This window comes from Belonocnema kinseyi, chromosome 6 (assembly GCF_010883055.1).
Source record: "Belonocnema kinseyi isolate 2016_QV_RU_SX_M_011 chromosome 6, B_treatae_v1, whole genome shotgun sequence".
Classification (NCBI taxonomy): Eukaryota; Metazoa; Arthropoda; class Insecta; order Hymenoptera; family Cynipidae; genus Belonocnema; species Belonocnema kinseyi.
The window spans coordinates 114,477,044-114,494,527 of NC_046662.1; the positions used below are offsets into that span (position 1 = coordinate 114,477,044).

General features: G+C 33.8%; 1 protein-coding gene across 2 annotated transcripts in view; it reads right to left on the reverse strand.

Annotated features, from left to right (window-relative positions):
* The window catches only part of LOC117174480 (MMS19 nucleotide excision repair protein homolog), a 185,269-nt gene that overhangs the window by 21,165 nt on the left and 146,620 nt on the right, over positions 1–17,484 (reverse strand). For both annotated transcript variants that reach the window (XM_033363636.1, XM_033363635.1), the window contains exon 6: positions 14,436–15,151. In XM_033363636.1, coding sequence (XP_033219527.1) covers positions 14,436–15,151 — 716 coding nt within the window. The remainder of the gene's footprint in view (positions 1–14,435; positions 15,152–17,484) is intronic.

Consider the following 17,484-nt stretch of genomic DNA (forward strand, 5'->3'; position numbering starts at 1 on the left):
ATGTAAGAACAATGTGGCTCAAAGAAAGGCGTAGCTGGATGTCGGGAGGACATGCTCAATGATAGATGACTCTGCAAAGAGGCAGCATTCTATCAGCGCGGCCTATCGATGGCCTAAATTGATTACCGTGAAGCTTTAGATTTTACCTCCCATAGACTTATCATCAGTTTGTTGGAGAGCTTAAAGATTCATCCAAAAATTTTGAGGCATATAGAGACATTGACGCCATTTTTGAAAAACAGATTTATTATCTCACCTAGAAAACTTTGAGACAACTAACAACGTCAGCTTTTAGAGAGGTGTCTTTCAGGGCGGCAACATAAACCATCTCCTGTACTGCCTCTCATTATGTCCACTATTTCTCGTACTTTGCCTTTCCGAAGGGTACTTCTGCGGCAAAAGTGGAAATCAGAAGCATAAGGTCACTCATGTATTTTAGATGGATGATCTTAAGATCTATGCTGAAAATAGTGACTAAATATAGCTCGAGGGATTGTCGAGAAATACACTTACGAAATGGGAATGGAGATTAGGTTGAAAAAATGCACCACGGTATACTTGAAGCGCGGAAAACTTAATAGTAACTAAGCTGGTCTACAGAAGTGTGATACGACACTTTGGCGCTGTAGAGTCCTTTACATACCTGGGCGTGCCAAGGAGCTGCATTCAGGACGTACATCTATAAAATATACTCTGCGAAGCAGATATAAATGTCTCATACGACAAATTTGGTATTCCGAACTGTCGGCGAGGAACAGAGTATTTGCAACAAACATGCTTGCAGACCCAAAAGTACTTTATTCATTTGGAACGGTTCCATGAAAGAAGAACGAGCTCAGATCCCTCGATATCGGGTCACGAAAGGTTATGCACATGAATATAAGTACGCAACTTAAGTCTTCTGTTCCGCGACTTAACAGCTCATACCGTCACGGTGATCGCGGAATACTGAATCTTGAATGTCTTCACAATAGGCTTATTCTGCGTACAGTACATATAGTCGCAAAGGCCTGCTGAAACACTTGGCCTTGACTTCAATTTCAGGGGTGAGAAAAATTCATTAAATCTTAAGCACGTAAGGACAATCTACGCGAACAGCTATTTGATATTAGGATACACGGTATCTTCCACAGAGATGAGAAGGATCAGTTGATGTCGTATAAGCTAACGTTTGCTTTTCTTAAATTACCAGGATTGAAGCCGGGCACAGAGGGTTTCCTTTTGACGTTTTAAGACGGTCCCATTTCCATTTTACCATAGCTCCGTCAAATTTTGAGCTAAGACATTCCCGATGATAGCTGCAGAACGTGTTATGCACGCCCTGAGCATTAAGGATACTATACTATCTAGCTGAACAACTCATGCTGGGATGACGTACATCCAAAGGCACAACGCGGTAATAAGAGTGCTTTATTACCAACCTTGTTACTTTTACGGCATTATCCCTAATACTACTCCGCCAAACTATCCTAAGGAGTAGAGACAAAGTACAGTAGAGAGAAAGTAAGTGATATTTAGTGACGAAAAACTGTCGATCGATATTATTTGTTCATCTAATAAACAAAATTTATAAGAACATGCATAATCTGACCATTTATAGACAGAAAGTATCCATTTTTCTTTCAAGTTGCCTTTAAATTATGTAAGTGGTGGTGTTTAGTTACGAATAATTGCCATTCAATATTATCTGTTTATTTCATGAACAAATGAATAGTTTGTCCATTTTTAGAACGAAAGATTTGTTTATAACAAATATAATAAACAAATAATCTAAAATGACAAATCCTCATCACTAAACATCACTACTAATAATATTTTAAGGCGGTAAGAAAGAAAAAAGTTTACTTTACGTTAGAGAGTTGCGCCGACAAACTTTAAACCCGCGGCGGCGATTTGAGCAATTTCGATCGGCGGCGCGCCGCCTTCTTTGCTATTTGGCGGCGGCAGGGCGGCTTGGTAGTCTACTTTAGTATTTTTGTTGACAAACAGTTTTAAAAGTATAAAATACATAGGAACAAAAGACCTATGAAATAGGCAAATAATATCGAACGAGAAGTATTTACCACTGCACATTATCACTTAAATAATTGTAAGTCGATTAGAAAGAAAAATTACTTTCTCACTATAAATGACCAAACTAAGTATGTGTTTATCAAATAAACAAATAACATCGAATGACCAATCTTTATCACCAATTATCACCACTAATATAATTTAAAGGTGCTACCCTACTGATAGAAATCACAGAGTATTCTCAGGCGAAATATCCTGGTGCATTTGAGGCTCTCTGCAGGTTCGATTGAAATTATTTAGTCTTAAAGAAAGTCAGAGAGATGGGGTCCTTTTAGAGGTCCTTTTAAGAGTGATGCGACGGTCATATAATGGTTCTATTGTATTCGTGTTGTCAATTGTCATGAAAAGTCTCGTTTTTTGAGTCAATAGTCCTTTGAATCTGTTTTTGTTTAACAATTAGTTAAGTTGCTGTTGTTTTATTCAGTTCTAAAAATTGTAACTCCAATTTCCATAATTTTATTAAGAAATATTCAGAATAAATTTGCTCCTATTGTAGAATTTTGAGTTCTGCGTTCCATTGTTCGAACTTTCTTTCTGAAGCTTATATTTTTTCTCATAATTCTTATTATGGTTTCATCTTTCTCTATTAGTTTAAAGTGGAATGTTTCTTTCTCTTAGAAGTCAAAATGTTATCTTTCAAGTTATTTATTAGCGTTATTTAAGGTAGTCGTGTTCAGAGTATTGTTTACGGTTCTTCCCGAGTTAATTTGAGTTGTTAATGCTATTGATCCAATGCCATTTTTGCCCAATATTGGCCTGATTTTTCTGAATTAAACTCGAAATATTACTGAATTTCTGTTAATTTGTTGTGTATTTTTCACCTTTTTTTACTAAAAAATAACATTTTGTAAATTATTTATACAATTTCTCATAAGTAATAATTGTGAATCAATGCAAATGCGCAGTTGCGTTCTCTGTCGGAATTTTTTTCGCACCGCTAAGTGGGAAGAGTATATAGTACAGAGGCCGGTCACAGAAGAGTTATATGTCGCATCTAGAACTCCCTTTTGCATTTCCTCCTCTTAAAAAAATGTGTTAGTGACTCGCAACAGAACAGTGATTGGTTATGTTTCGAACCCCTTCTTCCAGATCGCCCTTTAATAATGCGTGATCGAGACTGTGACTGGTCACAGAAGAGTGTCTAGTGATATCTCGTACCCCTTTCCCAGGTCACTATTTGAAAAATACGTGTCAGTGATTAGTGACAGAAGAGTGATGAGTCACAGACGAGTGGTTGGTCATATTACGAAACACCTTTTCCAGGTGATCCTTAAGAAAATGCATTGATAATGCAGTTTATATATATTTCTTTATTTATATTTTTATTTTCAGTTACTGGTGAAAGAAGAGTAAGGAGTGAAATATAATATTATAGAAAAATTGGGATCGGAGTTCCACTATCTGTTGGACAATTCACAAATTCGTAATATTGATTATGGGAATTGATGAGCAATTCTTAGTATAGTAAAATATTATACTATTTAGCTAAAGTTACCAAAAAACTCGCCGATAAAAATTGTTGACGCCAACATAGACCGGTTTATATGTCACCAGCAAATGGGTTAGTAGAAAACAGGTCCTCTAAGCCTCAATACATTTTCGTAGGACAAAGTTTTGAGTACGAAGTACCATGAAACGTCTGTCGAAAGCGCCAGTTAGCGTAAACGCAAATGTGTTTGCAGTGAGACTCAGATAACGTGTCGAATGTCGAAAATCGACCGGATTTCTTATTCTAACGAGTGGACATTGAAAGAGAGGTTCGTTCGATTTTCAAATTCGAAACAGCATCTGAGTCCGGCAATGCAATTTTCAGTGCTAAGTGCGAACGTATTCATGGGTGCTTTATGTTATTGGAATTTGCCGGTATTTATTTGTCGTAAATTATTATAATAACCTAAAAATACTGTTTATGATTTGTCTAAAATAAAATATTATCTGAGATTATAGAATAGCAAATTTATGAAAATTAAACAAATGGCGGAAAGTAGTTTATTGGAAAAAGATATTCGAGAAATTGTGTATCTGACAAATCATGACACACGGAAACTCTATAATTCTTTGAAGCCAAGTTCATTTGTAGGGAATACCGTTACGCCTGCAAAAAGGGTAATAAATAACTATCATGACTATTCTTGGCAGTCTATTTATTTTAATACATGTAGTATCTTATTTAACCTTCCATAGGAACAGCGCCTTTTAATTTGAAGTACATTTGTGTGTGTCTTATAACTGAAGACACATTTATTTATGTTGAGCAAAAGTGTTATGCCCCCAACGGATAATTACTGGTACCTCGTATCGAAGTCGCTAAGAAACTTCATCCCACTCCCGTCTTTGTCAAATTTCCACGTTTTCAGACTCTTTCATCCCAAAAAACAGGTCTCTGCGAATGTTTCTGTCTGTATGTCTGGCTGTGAGTACGATAACTTTCGAAAGAATTCAAAGATAACATTGGTCTTTAGTATACTCTTATAGTGTCTTAAATTGAAGGCGAAGATCGTTAACCAGCCATTTTCGATAAAAATTCAAAAAATGGGAGCATTTTCAGAATTTTTGAGACCACTTTTTTCAAGATTTGAAAATTATATGTACGGTTGTTCATAGTACTCAGAAACTCGAACAATTTATCCTAATGAATTTAGAAAAAAAAAGAAAATCAACGCAGTTATAGCACTTTAAGATTACAAAAAAATTAACGAAAATGAACATTGTAAGCCAAACAACGCACGATATGAAAAAATGTCTAGAAAAACAAAACGTTAATTTTTGAAAGTTGTACAAGGATAAAGTATACAAGATACGAAAAAATGATAAATTCACAACAATTATGCACCCAAAAAAGATCTCAAAATTTGTTATGGATCAAGTTCTTAAAGTACACGTAGTTTTTGTTTTATTCGTAAAGAAACTTTATAAAAATTAAAAAATAATTGATTTTTGAACAAACGACACAAGGTATAAAAAACGAATACACAAAAATTGCTTATTCAAAAAAGAGCTACAAATTATAATATAATAATTTTTTGATGGGACGCCTAGTTTTTGTTTTAATTGAAAAAAATAAAAAAATAAAATTTGTTGAAGAAAGGCACAAGGTTCGTTCGATAGGAAGATTATATTTTCTTTTATTCGTAAAAAAATATATTTAAAAATCAAAAAAAGTAAATTTTTGGAAAAAACACGGCAGGCGAAAAAAAATGAGAAACAAAAGTTGGTCAACTAAAAAATATCAACGAAGATGTTTTGAACTCTTGTTATAAAAATATACTAAAAATAAAAAAATGAAATTTTGGGAGAAAGGATACAAGCTTCAATAACATTTTATTTGTCAAGATATTTCGCCTAAATTATATTGTGCTTAGAACAACTTTACGCTGGGATGCGTGTTTTTAAGTTTAATTCGTAAAAAATAGCATATTAAATTTATAGAAAAATGACACAAAGTGCAATAAAATGTTTAATGGCCAAGTTTTATTTTTTCTGATGGGATGCGCCATTTCTTCAGTTAAGAAAATAAGATGAAAATACGTATGTTTTAAATATCAATACATATTACGAATTTTAATAATATAAACTGATTGAAATGATACGTTTTTCAGCGTAACTAAGAATAAACTTTAATTCAAAATTAGAAATAGATATAGAAGTAATCATGAAAAACAAAATGTGGACATTATTTTGCAATATCTAAGTATGCAACCTCAGACCGAGGTACATAAATAAATTTAATATAAATTTGATATAAAAGTGTTAAACCGAAGGAGCTTTAAAAAAAGAAAACTTACAATCATCAATTTACAGCTGTCGATACTTTGACCTTTAATTGTAGAAAGTCTGTGCACAAATATTGGAGAAATACAAAGACCGAGCGCATAGAGTGAGGCAAATACATACATATATATTACTTCTGGGCAAAAAATTTCAAATTAAATTAAAACTAAACTTAAAAAAACTTTGCTTAAGTTTCATTCAGTTTATATTGCTTTTTTACTTTCACAAGAAAAAAAATCTGACCACTGCGCTTGCACATTATCTTCGCGCTCGGCTCGCTGCGCTCTCAAGTTTGAGCTTCCCTAGGGCGCGCGACTGTTGGTCCTCGCGCTTCGTGCTTAATAATGTATTTGCCTCACTCTATGCGCTCGGTCTTTGTATTTCTCCAATATTTGTGCACAGACTTTTTAAAATTATATATATATACACATATACAAAAGGCAGGATATTGTACAGGGGCATTCTAAAAATTTCTAGTCCTTAAAGTTGCATTCGGATCGGTTATTCGATCAAGTTCGTCATTCTTCGGATCTAGGTTATGTTATGTAGTAATTACAAATAATAAAAGTGTTTAATTAATAATAAACCGATACATGTGAACTGAGAAGTAAACGTCAATTTTTTTCTGTCTCAATAATATTATGGAATAGCTGCTGATTGAAAAATACTATAAAATAGTAATAATATTCTGCGTTTGCAGTGGGCGAAGAGTGAATTATGTTTAACGCTTATTTGCGGCATAAAAAGGTATGTTATGAATAGGCAGGATATGTTTTAAATGAAATGAATAAAATATTACACGCGAAAACTTTAAATTGACATTACCTACATTTACTTACAGCGATTAGGGCAAAAAGGTGATTCTGAACATAACCTCGAAATAATGACAGATCGACCCAGCATGTTTATTATACTTTCGATTGAATATTCGTTACCAAAGAAATGTTTGATGGTTATTTATGTATATTACTGACAGTATCGGCAGTAATAATTTAAACAATAATCACTTATTAATAATTTAACAGTCATAACTTATTATTAATTTTAATATGCATTTCAGCTGGAGCATTTCAATCAACATTATTGAAAAATCGTTATCTCTGGACTTTATCTCAAGATTGGGGATTGATCAGCCTAAAATTAATTTTTATTTCAATTTTTTTGGAAATTATTCTATAATGATCTATTCTATCAGGTCTAAAAACCAAAGTCGTACATTATTGGCATCTTGAAGCAACTTAACTTGCCCGATTTTATTTAATTAAAGTCTATAGGGCTCGGAATAGGAGCCCTATATACTCTATAGAGCCCTATAGAGTCTATAGGAGTGGATCGGTCAGAAATGTGGAAGCGAAATTTTAGGCCGGAATTTTTATTCCAATTTTTTTGGAAATTATTCTATAATGATCTATTCTATCAGGTCTAAAAATCAAAGTCGTACATTATTGGCATCTTATCATAAAATGGAAATCTTTGAGTGTAATTCAAAGACACTCGAAATGTTATTTTATTGTACTTGAGGTGTCGTTCAAGTTTAAATTATCTTGTTAGAAATGAAGACACCAATTCCGTAAATTTTATTTCAGGTGTTATTTTTCAATTGGATGTTGTCCTATATTTATTATCGCTTGATCAAACTAAATTTTGAGATGACGTCCAGAGAAAAGATTTTCTAAAATAAAAAAAATCTCTAAGGCCTTTGTTAACTAAAATGCGGGCAAGTCAAACTGCTTAGAGATATCTTTTTGATACACCTATCCTATTAAAAAGACTTTGAATTAATTTTAGGGACTGATCAAATTCCAATTTGGAAATCACCAAGATTTTTATAAAATAAATAAAATCCCAAAAAACGTTATTAGTTAAAATTCGAGCAAGTTATATTGCCTCGAGATATCTTTCTAAAACTCCTATACCATAAAAATAACTTAGAATTAATTTGAGAGGCTGACTAAATGCCAATTTGGAAATCAGATTTGGAGATAGCAACTTCGAAAATAGAATAATTTTTTAAAAAATTGGAATAACAGTTCCGACCTAAAACTTCGCTTCTACAATCATTTCTGATACACTCCTATCCTCAGCGAGTCCCTAATTTATTTCAATGGTTGATCAAACCAAATTTTGAGATGAGGTCCAGAAAAAACGTTTTCTTAAATAAAAAAACTCCCCAAATACTTTATTAATTAAGATTCGGACAAGTTAAATTGCCTCACGATATCTTTCTAACACTGCTATACCATCAAATTTACTTAGAATTAATTTTAGGAGCTGATAAAATGACAGTTTGGAAATCAGATTCAGATTTGCCTTAATCGCTGTAAGTAAATGTAGGTGGTTAATTTAAAGTTTTCGCATATAATATTTTTTCACTTTATTTAAAACATATCCTGTCTATTCATAACATACCTTTTTTATGCCACAAATAAGCGTTAAACACAATTCACTCTTCGCCCACTGGAAGCGCAGAATATTATTACTATTTTATTATGTGTGTCACTCAGCAGCCATTCCATAATGTTATTGGCATAGAAAAAAATTGTCGTTCATATCTCAGTCCACATATCTCACTTCATCATTAATTAAACACTTTTATTATTTGCAATTACTACATAACATAACCTATAATTTTTTACACTTGTATACATTTGAATTTTCGAACGCAACCATGAAAACTATGACAAACTTGTTCCGAAGATGCACGAACTTGACCAAATGGCCGATGTGAATGGCAGATCCGAATGCAACTTTAAAGATGTGAAATTTTAAAATACCCCTGTAAAATGGCTTCTCCCCAGCTGGATATGGTTACAATAATTAATAAGCAGTCGCATATAATTGTCCTGAAATGGTCCCAAGGCATAACCCCTAAGCGGAGGCATAGCAACCGTGCAGAAAGCTGAATGGCATCTCGGTGAGGTGTCTCAAACGGTGAGTCTGGGATACCGGGCGACCTCTGAGAGTGCGCGAACTTATTCTTGCATGCCGGCCTGTACAACGATGACAAAACCCTTTTCCCTAGCTGCTTGTGGGAAAAACAATGACAATACCAAACATAGTTTTCTGAAGTGCTATAATACTAGCATGGGCCCTAACCGAATAGGCTACATGGCGCGACTGCATGCTCTGTGGTGCGAGAAACACCCAAAGCTCTCGCATTTTTCGCATAAACGACTGCGAAACCGTGCCGAAGAACTCCAGAAAAGGCGTTATATATGCGAAAAGTCTACTCAAGCGCATCCACAACAAGCCGACAACAGGAAAACAGAGGCGACACTGAGAACAACCGCAAACAGACACCCAATAGAGGAAGAGTGATGCTTCAGGACCCGGGGAAACATCAACATTCAGATTCCTCTTAAGCCTAAAGTTCTCGCTGCATTGGATGACGAGCTTGTGGAGATTTTTCCGAAGAATCCGACCTCTCGACTATCGATTGTGATGTGCATAAAGCAGAACGCGCTTTGGCAGATGCAAACCGTAAAACAAAACCAACGGCTGATCATGAGACCAAAAAACTACATAACATCTGGCAGGAATTTCAGTGTCATGGTCAGAGAAAACCAACAGTTTTTCTCTGACCCATCTCAGCTCTTCAAAGAACCTCCAGTTACTGTCGACCATCCGCCCAAACCAGAGCGAGTCAAAGCATTTTGGAGAAAAGTCTACGAAGTTTTCATTCACTGTAATAAGATTTAAAGAACATAAATAACTTCAAGGAGCTTTGAAATTCCCTCATGAAACTTGAGGAAGAATGCCAAACCGTCACTGCCGAAAAGGTGAAAAATGTATTAAGAGTCATGAAGAACTATTCGGCTCCGGTACCAGATGGAATCAAAAACTTCTGGCGGAAGAAGTTTCCTTCAACCCACCAGCATCTGGCCCGCATTTTCATCTAATATCTAAAGTGGGAAGAGACTAGTCCCGAAAGGTTGTTAGAAGGGCGCACAGTACTCCTGCAAAAGATGGGCAACTTAGATGAGGCGAAGAATTGCAAGCCAATAGTTTGTCTAAACATACTGTTTAAGATCTTTACAGCTATCCTAAATTATATGATTGTTCGGACAATCGGACCTGTGTGGCAAGAAATGTACGAACAATGCGGCTCAAAGAAAGGTGTAGCGGGATGTCGGGAGAACCTGCTCATTGATAGATGTCTCTGCAAAGACGCAGCATTCTACCAGCGCGGCCTATTGATGGCGTGGATGGATTGCCATACAGTTTTTGATTCGACCTCCCATAGACGTCTTTTGCAAAGCTCAAAGGTTCATACGAACACCGTGAGGTGCATAGAGAGATTGATGCTGCATTGAAAACCCCGGTTTACCATCTCATCTGAAAAATATCGTGTGACAACAGCGTCACCGTTCAGAGAGGTGCCTTGCAGTGCAAGACTTCGCCATTCCGAAGGGTACTTTTACGGCAAACGTAGAAATCGAAAGCATAAGGTAGCTCATCTATTCTATAGGGATGATCCTAAGATGTCTGCTAAAAATAAACAGCGACTAAATCTAGCTCTAGAGATTGTCAAGGAATATTTTAAGGGATTGGGATGGATTTGGGTTTGAAAAAGAAGCCAAAGTTTATTTGGAGCGCGAAAAACTTAATTAATTAAAATACTTTCCGAATTAGGTACAAATGTTCCGACCGGCAGATTTCGTCTTTAGAACTGTTGCGGAATATTGAATCTTGAATGTCTTCACAGCAGGATTATTCGCGGTACAGCACATAGAGTCGCAAATGAAAGAGACCCTCTTCTTGAAATGGTCAGGAAGCACGAAGAAGTGGGCAAAGAAGCCTTTCTGTACAAAGGAGCGGAGGAGGCTGCTGAAACACTTGGCCTTGACTTCAATATCAGGGGTGAGCAAAATGCATCAAATATTATCTATCTCGAGCCGTCACTTTGGAAAGCCCGGATTAGGAAAGGATGCACGGTATCTTTCATAGAAATGTGGAGGATCAGTGGATGTCGTGTGAGCTAACATTTACTTTCTTTAAATCACCCGCATTGAAGTCGGGCATTAGGGGTTTCATCTTGGCATGTCAATACGGTATCATTTCCACTTTATCATATTTAGTTGTCTAACTCATGCAGGAACGATCTACATCCAAACACACAAGCGGCCCTAAGAGTGTTTCATCACCAGCTCGGTCACACTTAAGGCATTGTCCTTATTACCAATCCGCTAAATGCTCCTGAGGAACTCGAGTCAATTGTCGAGACTAAAGAGTGCGGCACATACTGGAACTTCATATTCTCAAAAATTGTTTCTGCTGCGCACTCGAGTATACTCGAGCATACATTCTGCATACTTCTCCTTGACTTCGAGAAAAGAAACATATTTGTTATCGAATTTTTGGCACCAGCGGACAAAAACATCATAGCCAAGGAGAATGAAAAGAAAGAGAGGTATAGAGACCGTATAAGGGAGTTGCGACGATTATGCTCCAAATATTCTATTAAACTAATTGTTCATTCTCGTAGGCGTTCTCGGTGGAGCCAAGCTTTCACTAGTTAATAGTCTAAAAAACAACAAGACTTCGGCTATGCACTCGAGCATACTCGAGCCCATGAGACCAAGGTGGTCATCCTGGGATCGCTCCGTGTCCTCAGGGTGCACGAGAACTTTGCCAAGTCATCATCTTAAGTCCGTTACAGATTGCAACCACCTATCTCACAGTCGTGAGACGTGGTTAAGGTTGAAAGTTTACCGCGATTTCGCTGAGAGCGGGTGTAGTTTTTTAGATTATCACCCGCTCTCGGCGAAATCCCGCGGTTGTCCTTATGAAAAACTTTCATATCAAATTCATCTTTCTATTAGTAAATCACATATAGTACTCTCTAACTCTTTCATGTAGTCCGGTCACTTTCGTCGTAAATATCTCAGAGAAGGAAAATGGTAAAAAAAACCCTATACAGTGCATATCAATGTACCTTTATTTTTGCGTTTATTGCATGCTTAGCTGTTATTGTGCAAAAATCTTGTGAGCAACTCTCATCTCTTATTTGCCGAAAAGTGCCGAAATAAAGCGCTTGAAGTAGATAGGTCAACTTTGAGAAGCTCTTGTATTGTTAAATTTGACTTTAAAATTTCGATGTTTTTTTTATTTATTCTTCAAAGCCTTAAGAACTTATGTCTTTTTCAAAAAATTAATTATTTTCATAAACATGAACATAAAGTGGTTTTCATGAAATAAAATTATCTTCAGAACTACTGCACCTTCGACAACGAACAAAATGTGAAAAAACTATATTAATTTTCTGTTAATAGAACCATATAAAAACGTTCGATTAGTAATGACGCAGTACTGATGTTAGCTTCATTTAAGTTTATAGCGGCACATTCAAAGAACCGGGCGGGCTTATGGATCTTTAGTTCTCCTAAGTTCATTGTTTTTATACATCGATTTATATGTTATTAATACTTTTCCTTTTTCAAACATTAACAGCTTTTGCTTCTCAAAGTTGACCTATCTACTCAAAGCGCATTATTTCGGTGCTTTTACGTAAATAAAGGTTGCCAGTTCATCAGATTTTTGCAGAATAACCGCTAAGCATACAATCGACGCAAAATTAAAGACACATTGATATGAACTGTACAGTTTTTTTAAACCATTTTTCTTATCTAAAATATTTACGCACAAAATGAACAGACAACATGAAAAAATGAGAGTAGCTTATTTGATAAGAATATGTATTTTAAAAGAACCTCGCTTGAAATGTGTACGTCTAAAAGAAACACTCTGGCACTAGTCTTCGAAACTAACCACTCTGTTTTTTGAGTTGGTTCTTTGTTTTAGTACGCGTACAAGGCAGTAAATATTAACTCTAGGAGTACGCAGGTTTAGTCATTAATAAACGTACTAATAACTTAGAATTATTACTCAGAATTATTTGTAATTTACGTGAATCCATTTGAATTCTTTAAGTTCTTTTGAATTGCATAGAATGAGAGGAGTTCAAGGAATTTAGAAGAATTTAAGAAAGTCAGAGAGTTTAAGGAAATTAATACACCTTTATGCTATTCGCCGCGTACGCGTACTAAAACGAAGGATCAACCGAAAGAGCAGAGATGTTACTTTAGACGATTAACAATCGTAATTTAGTCTTTTAATCAAGTCTTCAAATATTCTTGCTTCAAATTTCATATAAGGCATTCAATAGTATTAAGTATCGACTGTTCGGCTTTGCTCAACAGTGGATTAATTGTCCATAAAAATTAAGAACTAAATATATTAAGTTTATGTTATTGTTGTAATTTAAAAACTTTACATGTATTTACTGATTGATAAATTGAATGCATATCATAAAGTTATTTGTAACCACTTGCTTACTAAAATGACGATATCTTGGGATCCAGTAGTCTCCATGAATTTTTTTAGAGGAAAGTGATTTCCCAAGAAATTATTATTTTTATCCAAAAAAAAATTTTTTTTTAAATTTTATTAGAGGAGATGGCTCAAATATGGCACACCACTCCTATTCGATACATTTCCGGAACTCTATCAATCAAAATTGAATGAATATAGGTCATTCAAAAGGCTATTGAATAACCTTTCAAATAGTGTGGTTGATTTTTTTTACATCACCAGCAGTTCCTTTTTAATAAAGATTTTCCAAGAAACGAGGTTTTCGAAAATCAAAAAAGGAAGGGTTGTATATGGCGAACCTAGAAAAAAATCAAAATACAAAAAAAACAAGCAAGTTAACAGTATAAAAATATTTATTAATATAATTGTGAAGAATGCAATGAGCAGCGAACTTACTGACAATAGTAGCAGATCCATAGGACTGATAATGCTACGGTGCAACCACTCTGGGATCATTCGTTGCATGTCGTACACTCTACCCAAGATTCCTCCTCTGGCAAAGTGTAGAATCCATCTCATAACATGCATCAAGTACATGAATACATAAACCCATTCTTGTTATTATTCAGAAAGTTGAATCATGTCCGTGATTTTCTGATTAAAAAAAAGTGTGCCATATTCGCATGCTATGCTATATTCGAGTCCTATGCCATATTCGTGCCATCTCCTCTATATTCTTAAAATATATAATTTCACCTCTAATGTGTCCAATTTGTATCAACATTCAATTATCGTTTCCAGAAATATTGATAATTAAAAAAAATGTGGCCCCGAAATCAACATGGAGTAACTTCCGCAATTTTGAAAATTTTCAAAAACACCTGACGCCCAAAATTTCTTTCACATAGCAATATCATTTACCAGCTGCTATCAAAATCAAACGACCAGGGACATGTCCTGATATTTCTGACTCATACTGAGACTCTCCTATTAGAAATTTAAGATTGTTGGCATAAATTAAAGATTACATTTTAAAGACTACTTCGTATAAATTTCATAATTTCCCTAAAACTTTGTTGTTTCTGAAGTTTTTTGGGATAATTATAAAGATTAAGGTGAATTTTCTTTTATTTGAATTCAAAAAATTTCAATTCAATATCTGATAAACTTTAGAAATCGTAAGTCGGTATAACAAATATAACATCAGTAAGATTTAATGTAGATAGCTGATATAAAAATTCATAAGAATTAAAAGATTTCTTTTAAAACGTGATACATACATAATCCAGGAATTCCTGAGAATTCGCAGTTCCTTTCATAACAACAGACTTTGTCAACCATCTAAGTAAAACACAATGTGCCTTCTTATTCTCAATTTTTATCTCATTTGATTCTAAACAGCCACTGATATTTTCTTTCAAAAACTGTAGTATGTGTTCACACTTCTTATTGTCCTTCATCTTGTTAATTATAGCTGCGATTAACTTGCAAGCGGCGACTCTAGTGACAGAGATCTGGCTCTTTACTGCTACTTCGTATAAATTCTTGACAAGTACATTGCTTCTTAATTCAACATCTGGATGCAAAGATATTAAAACTCCGTTTATCAAACAGACATCACTATCTGAAATGACTCCCTCCAAAACTCTGTTATATCCTTCCAGAGCTGCTTTTTGTTCCTGAGCGTTCATTTTTCTTATTATTAATCTACTGATATTCGATACTAAATACGTCCATTGATCAGAACGTGGAATACTGGTGGCTAGAAGCCTATTTATAGTGTCACGTTTATCCAAAAATCTGTGTATATCGAAATCAGTTATTTCAATGGTGAGCAATTTTCGAAGACAAGAAAGTGCTGCGAGACTTACTTCAATATTTTGTGAAGTAGCGGTATCAATGAGTTTTGGAAGAATTTCGCAACCTACTTTTGGTATTTTAGCTACCATTGTCAAGGCTTCAATTCTTCTAGTTATAGTTCCCGTTGTTACATTATCTAAAACAAAATATGTATCAGTATTCTTCTTTATAATGTTTCTTCTGTAAGTTGTCTTGTTAAAACAAATAAAAATGTCACATGTTCTTTCCACCCAACTTTCGTTCATGGGAAATGCGAAATCCAGTAAAAATTCAAGAAAATAAACACAGACACTAAGAAATGTTTACCTGGTCCTAAATTTTTATAATTGCATTAATCAGGAATTCTTCGATAGAAAAATTAGTTTTTTTTATGACAATCCTTTCAGTTAGGAATTTCATAACAATTTCAGAAAGTATTAATGATTTATTGTTCAACTTAATGATTTTTTAAAACAATTTTAATAAACAAATTTATTAATCGGACATCTGTCGAAGGAATTTTTTTGTTACATGTGAGTATTTTTAATTGTGAACTTAACGATATTTTGATTAGCACTCATGCTTAGTTTATAAATTTTATGTTTTAAAAAAATTTAATAAGCATATGTAATATTTGGGCATTTGTCGACGAAATATTTTTTTTCAATCTTAGTCATTTGAGTTTAAGTTTGTCATTACTTCCATTTTTTTAGTAAGGCTGCAGCCTCAGAATAATGCATTTGTTTAATAAATTTGTTTTATAAAATATTATACAATTTATCAACTGATTATGAATTTTATCGAAATTATCATTAAGTTCCCAATTAAAAAGACTAACATAAAAAAAAAACGAATTTTTCCGTCCACATATCCCCGAATAATGAATTTATTCATTAAATTAATTTTTAAAAATCATAAAATTTATCAACCAATCATGAATGTTATTGAATTTAATACGAAAATCCCTATTAATAAGTCTGGCATCGACAAAAAAAATTCCGTCAACAGATGCCCCAATAATGCATTTTTTTACTAAAATTATTTTGAAAAGTCATAGAAGTAATCAATAAATTATGAATTTTTCTGAAATTATCTTGAAGTTCCTAATTAAAAAATGTGTCATCGAAAAAAACGATTTTTTCTTCGACAAATGCTTTATCTATGCATTTTCTTTTTACATTTGTTTAAAAGAATTATAAAATTTATCAACAAATTATGAAGTTTTCAAAAATTAGCATAAAGTTCCCAATTTAAAAAAATGACTTAAAAAAAACGACTTTTTCTGTCAAAGAATGCCTAATTAATGCATTTGTTTAATAAATTTGTGTATAATATTAACAATTATAATCTCAAACAGAAATTTCTTCATCATTACATTGTTTTTATCCAAATTTCATGCAATATAACTTTAAAACACGTAGAAGTATGGAAAATCATAAAAAAACTCTCTTGCAACACATAATTTGTTTATAAAAATTGTGTTTGTCTGGTATATAATATTTTTCAAAATGGCAAAGCTGCCACACACTGGCACACGGCTGTGTAACTGCGTAGGCCAGCAGTTCTTAAACTCATTAAATCAAGTAGCCAGTATACAGGCGTTCTTGTGTAGTCCCAATTTCCAGGGAGACAAGTGAAAGTTACTAGGGAGAAAATATGTCCACCAGATTGCTGGAGCACCAGTTTCAACTGTGAAAGACATGCAGATATGAATTCATAAAGTTGACTTGTTACGTTGTTGAATGAGGATGGGTGGGGGGGCGTGTATATTTTGATATTATCATTGTTAAATAATGAAAACGGATCTTATTTTTCTTTATCTTTCAGAATATAACTTAAACCACAGATTTTGTTTTTTCAACAGAACTGACTATAAATAACTTAGCAAAATCCTTTTTTTTTTTAATACTTCATTAAAGAAAAATAATTTTCCATTTTATAAACATTTTTTATTAAAAATTTACAAAAAAAAAAAACGATTATTTTTAAGTACTTTCTCACTTCAAGTATACTTTGAAATATGATTCCTTCAAATTTCATGTAAAAATTTTTAATATTCTGTGCATTAGAGCGGGTTGAAGTGAAAAAGACGATATTTCTTCATTTTTCAAAATCCGTGTTTATTAAGGTTATTTAAAAAAAACAGAGCTACAACTTTATTAAGAGCGAAAAAAGATGCGCATATAAATTTTGAAGAAGAATATATGTTTGAAAAATAAATTTCCAGAATGTTTTGACAAATGTCGAGAGACCTTCCCAACACCAGCGATCACACATTAAATGCCTTTCTACGATCTGACGCTTTCATTTTTGAACGGAAAAGATGAATTTCAAAACAAGTACAAATAGTTAAACTGTGAAGCCGAAAGGCGAATTTTGTGTAAAGCAGTTGAATTTTCAACCAAGAAGATTAGTTTTCTGCCAAAAGTGGAAATTAAACTTTCAGTCATAAAAAATTCATTTTTCTTTACACCTCGGTCGAAAGTACGT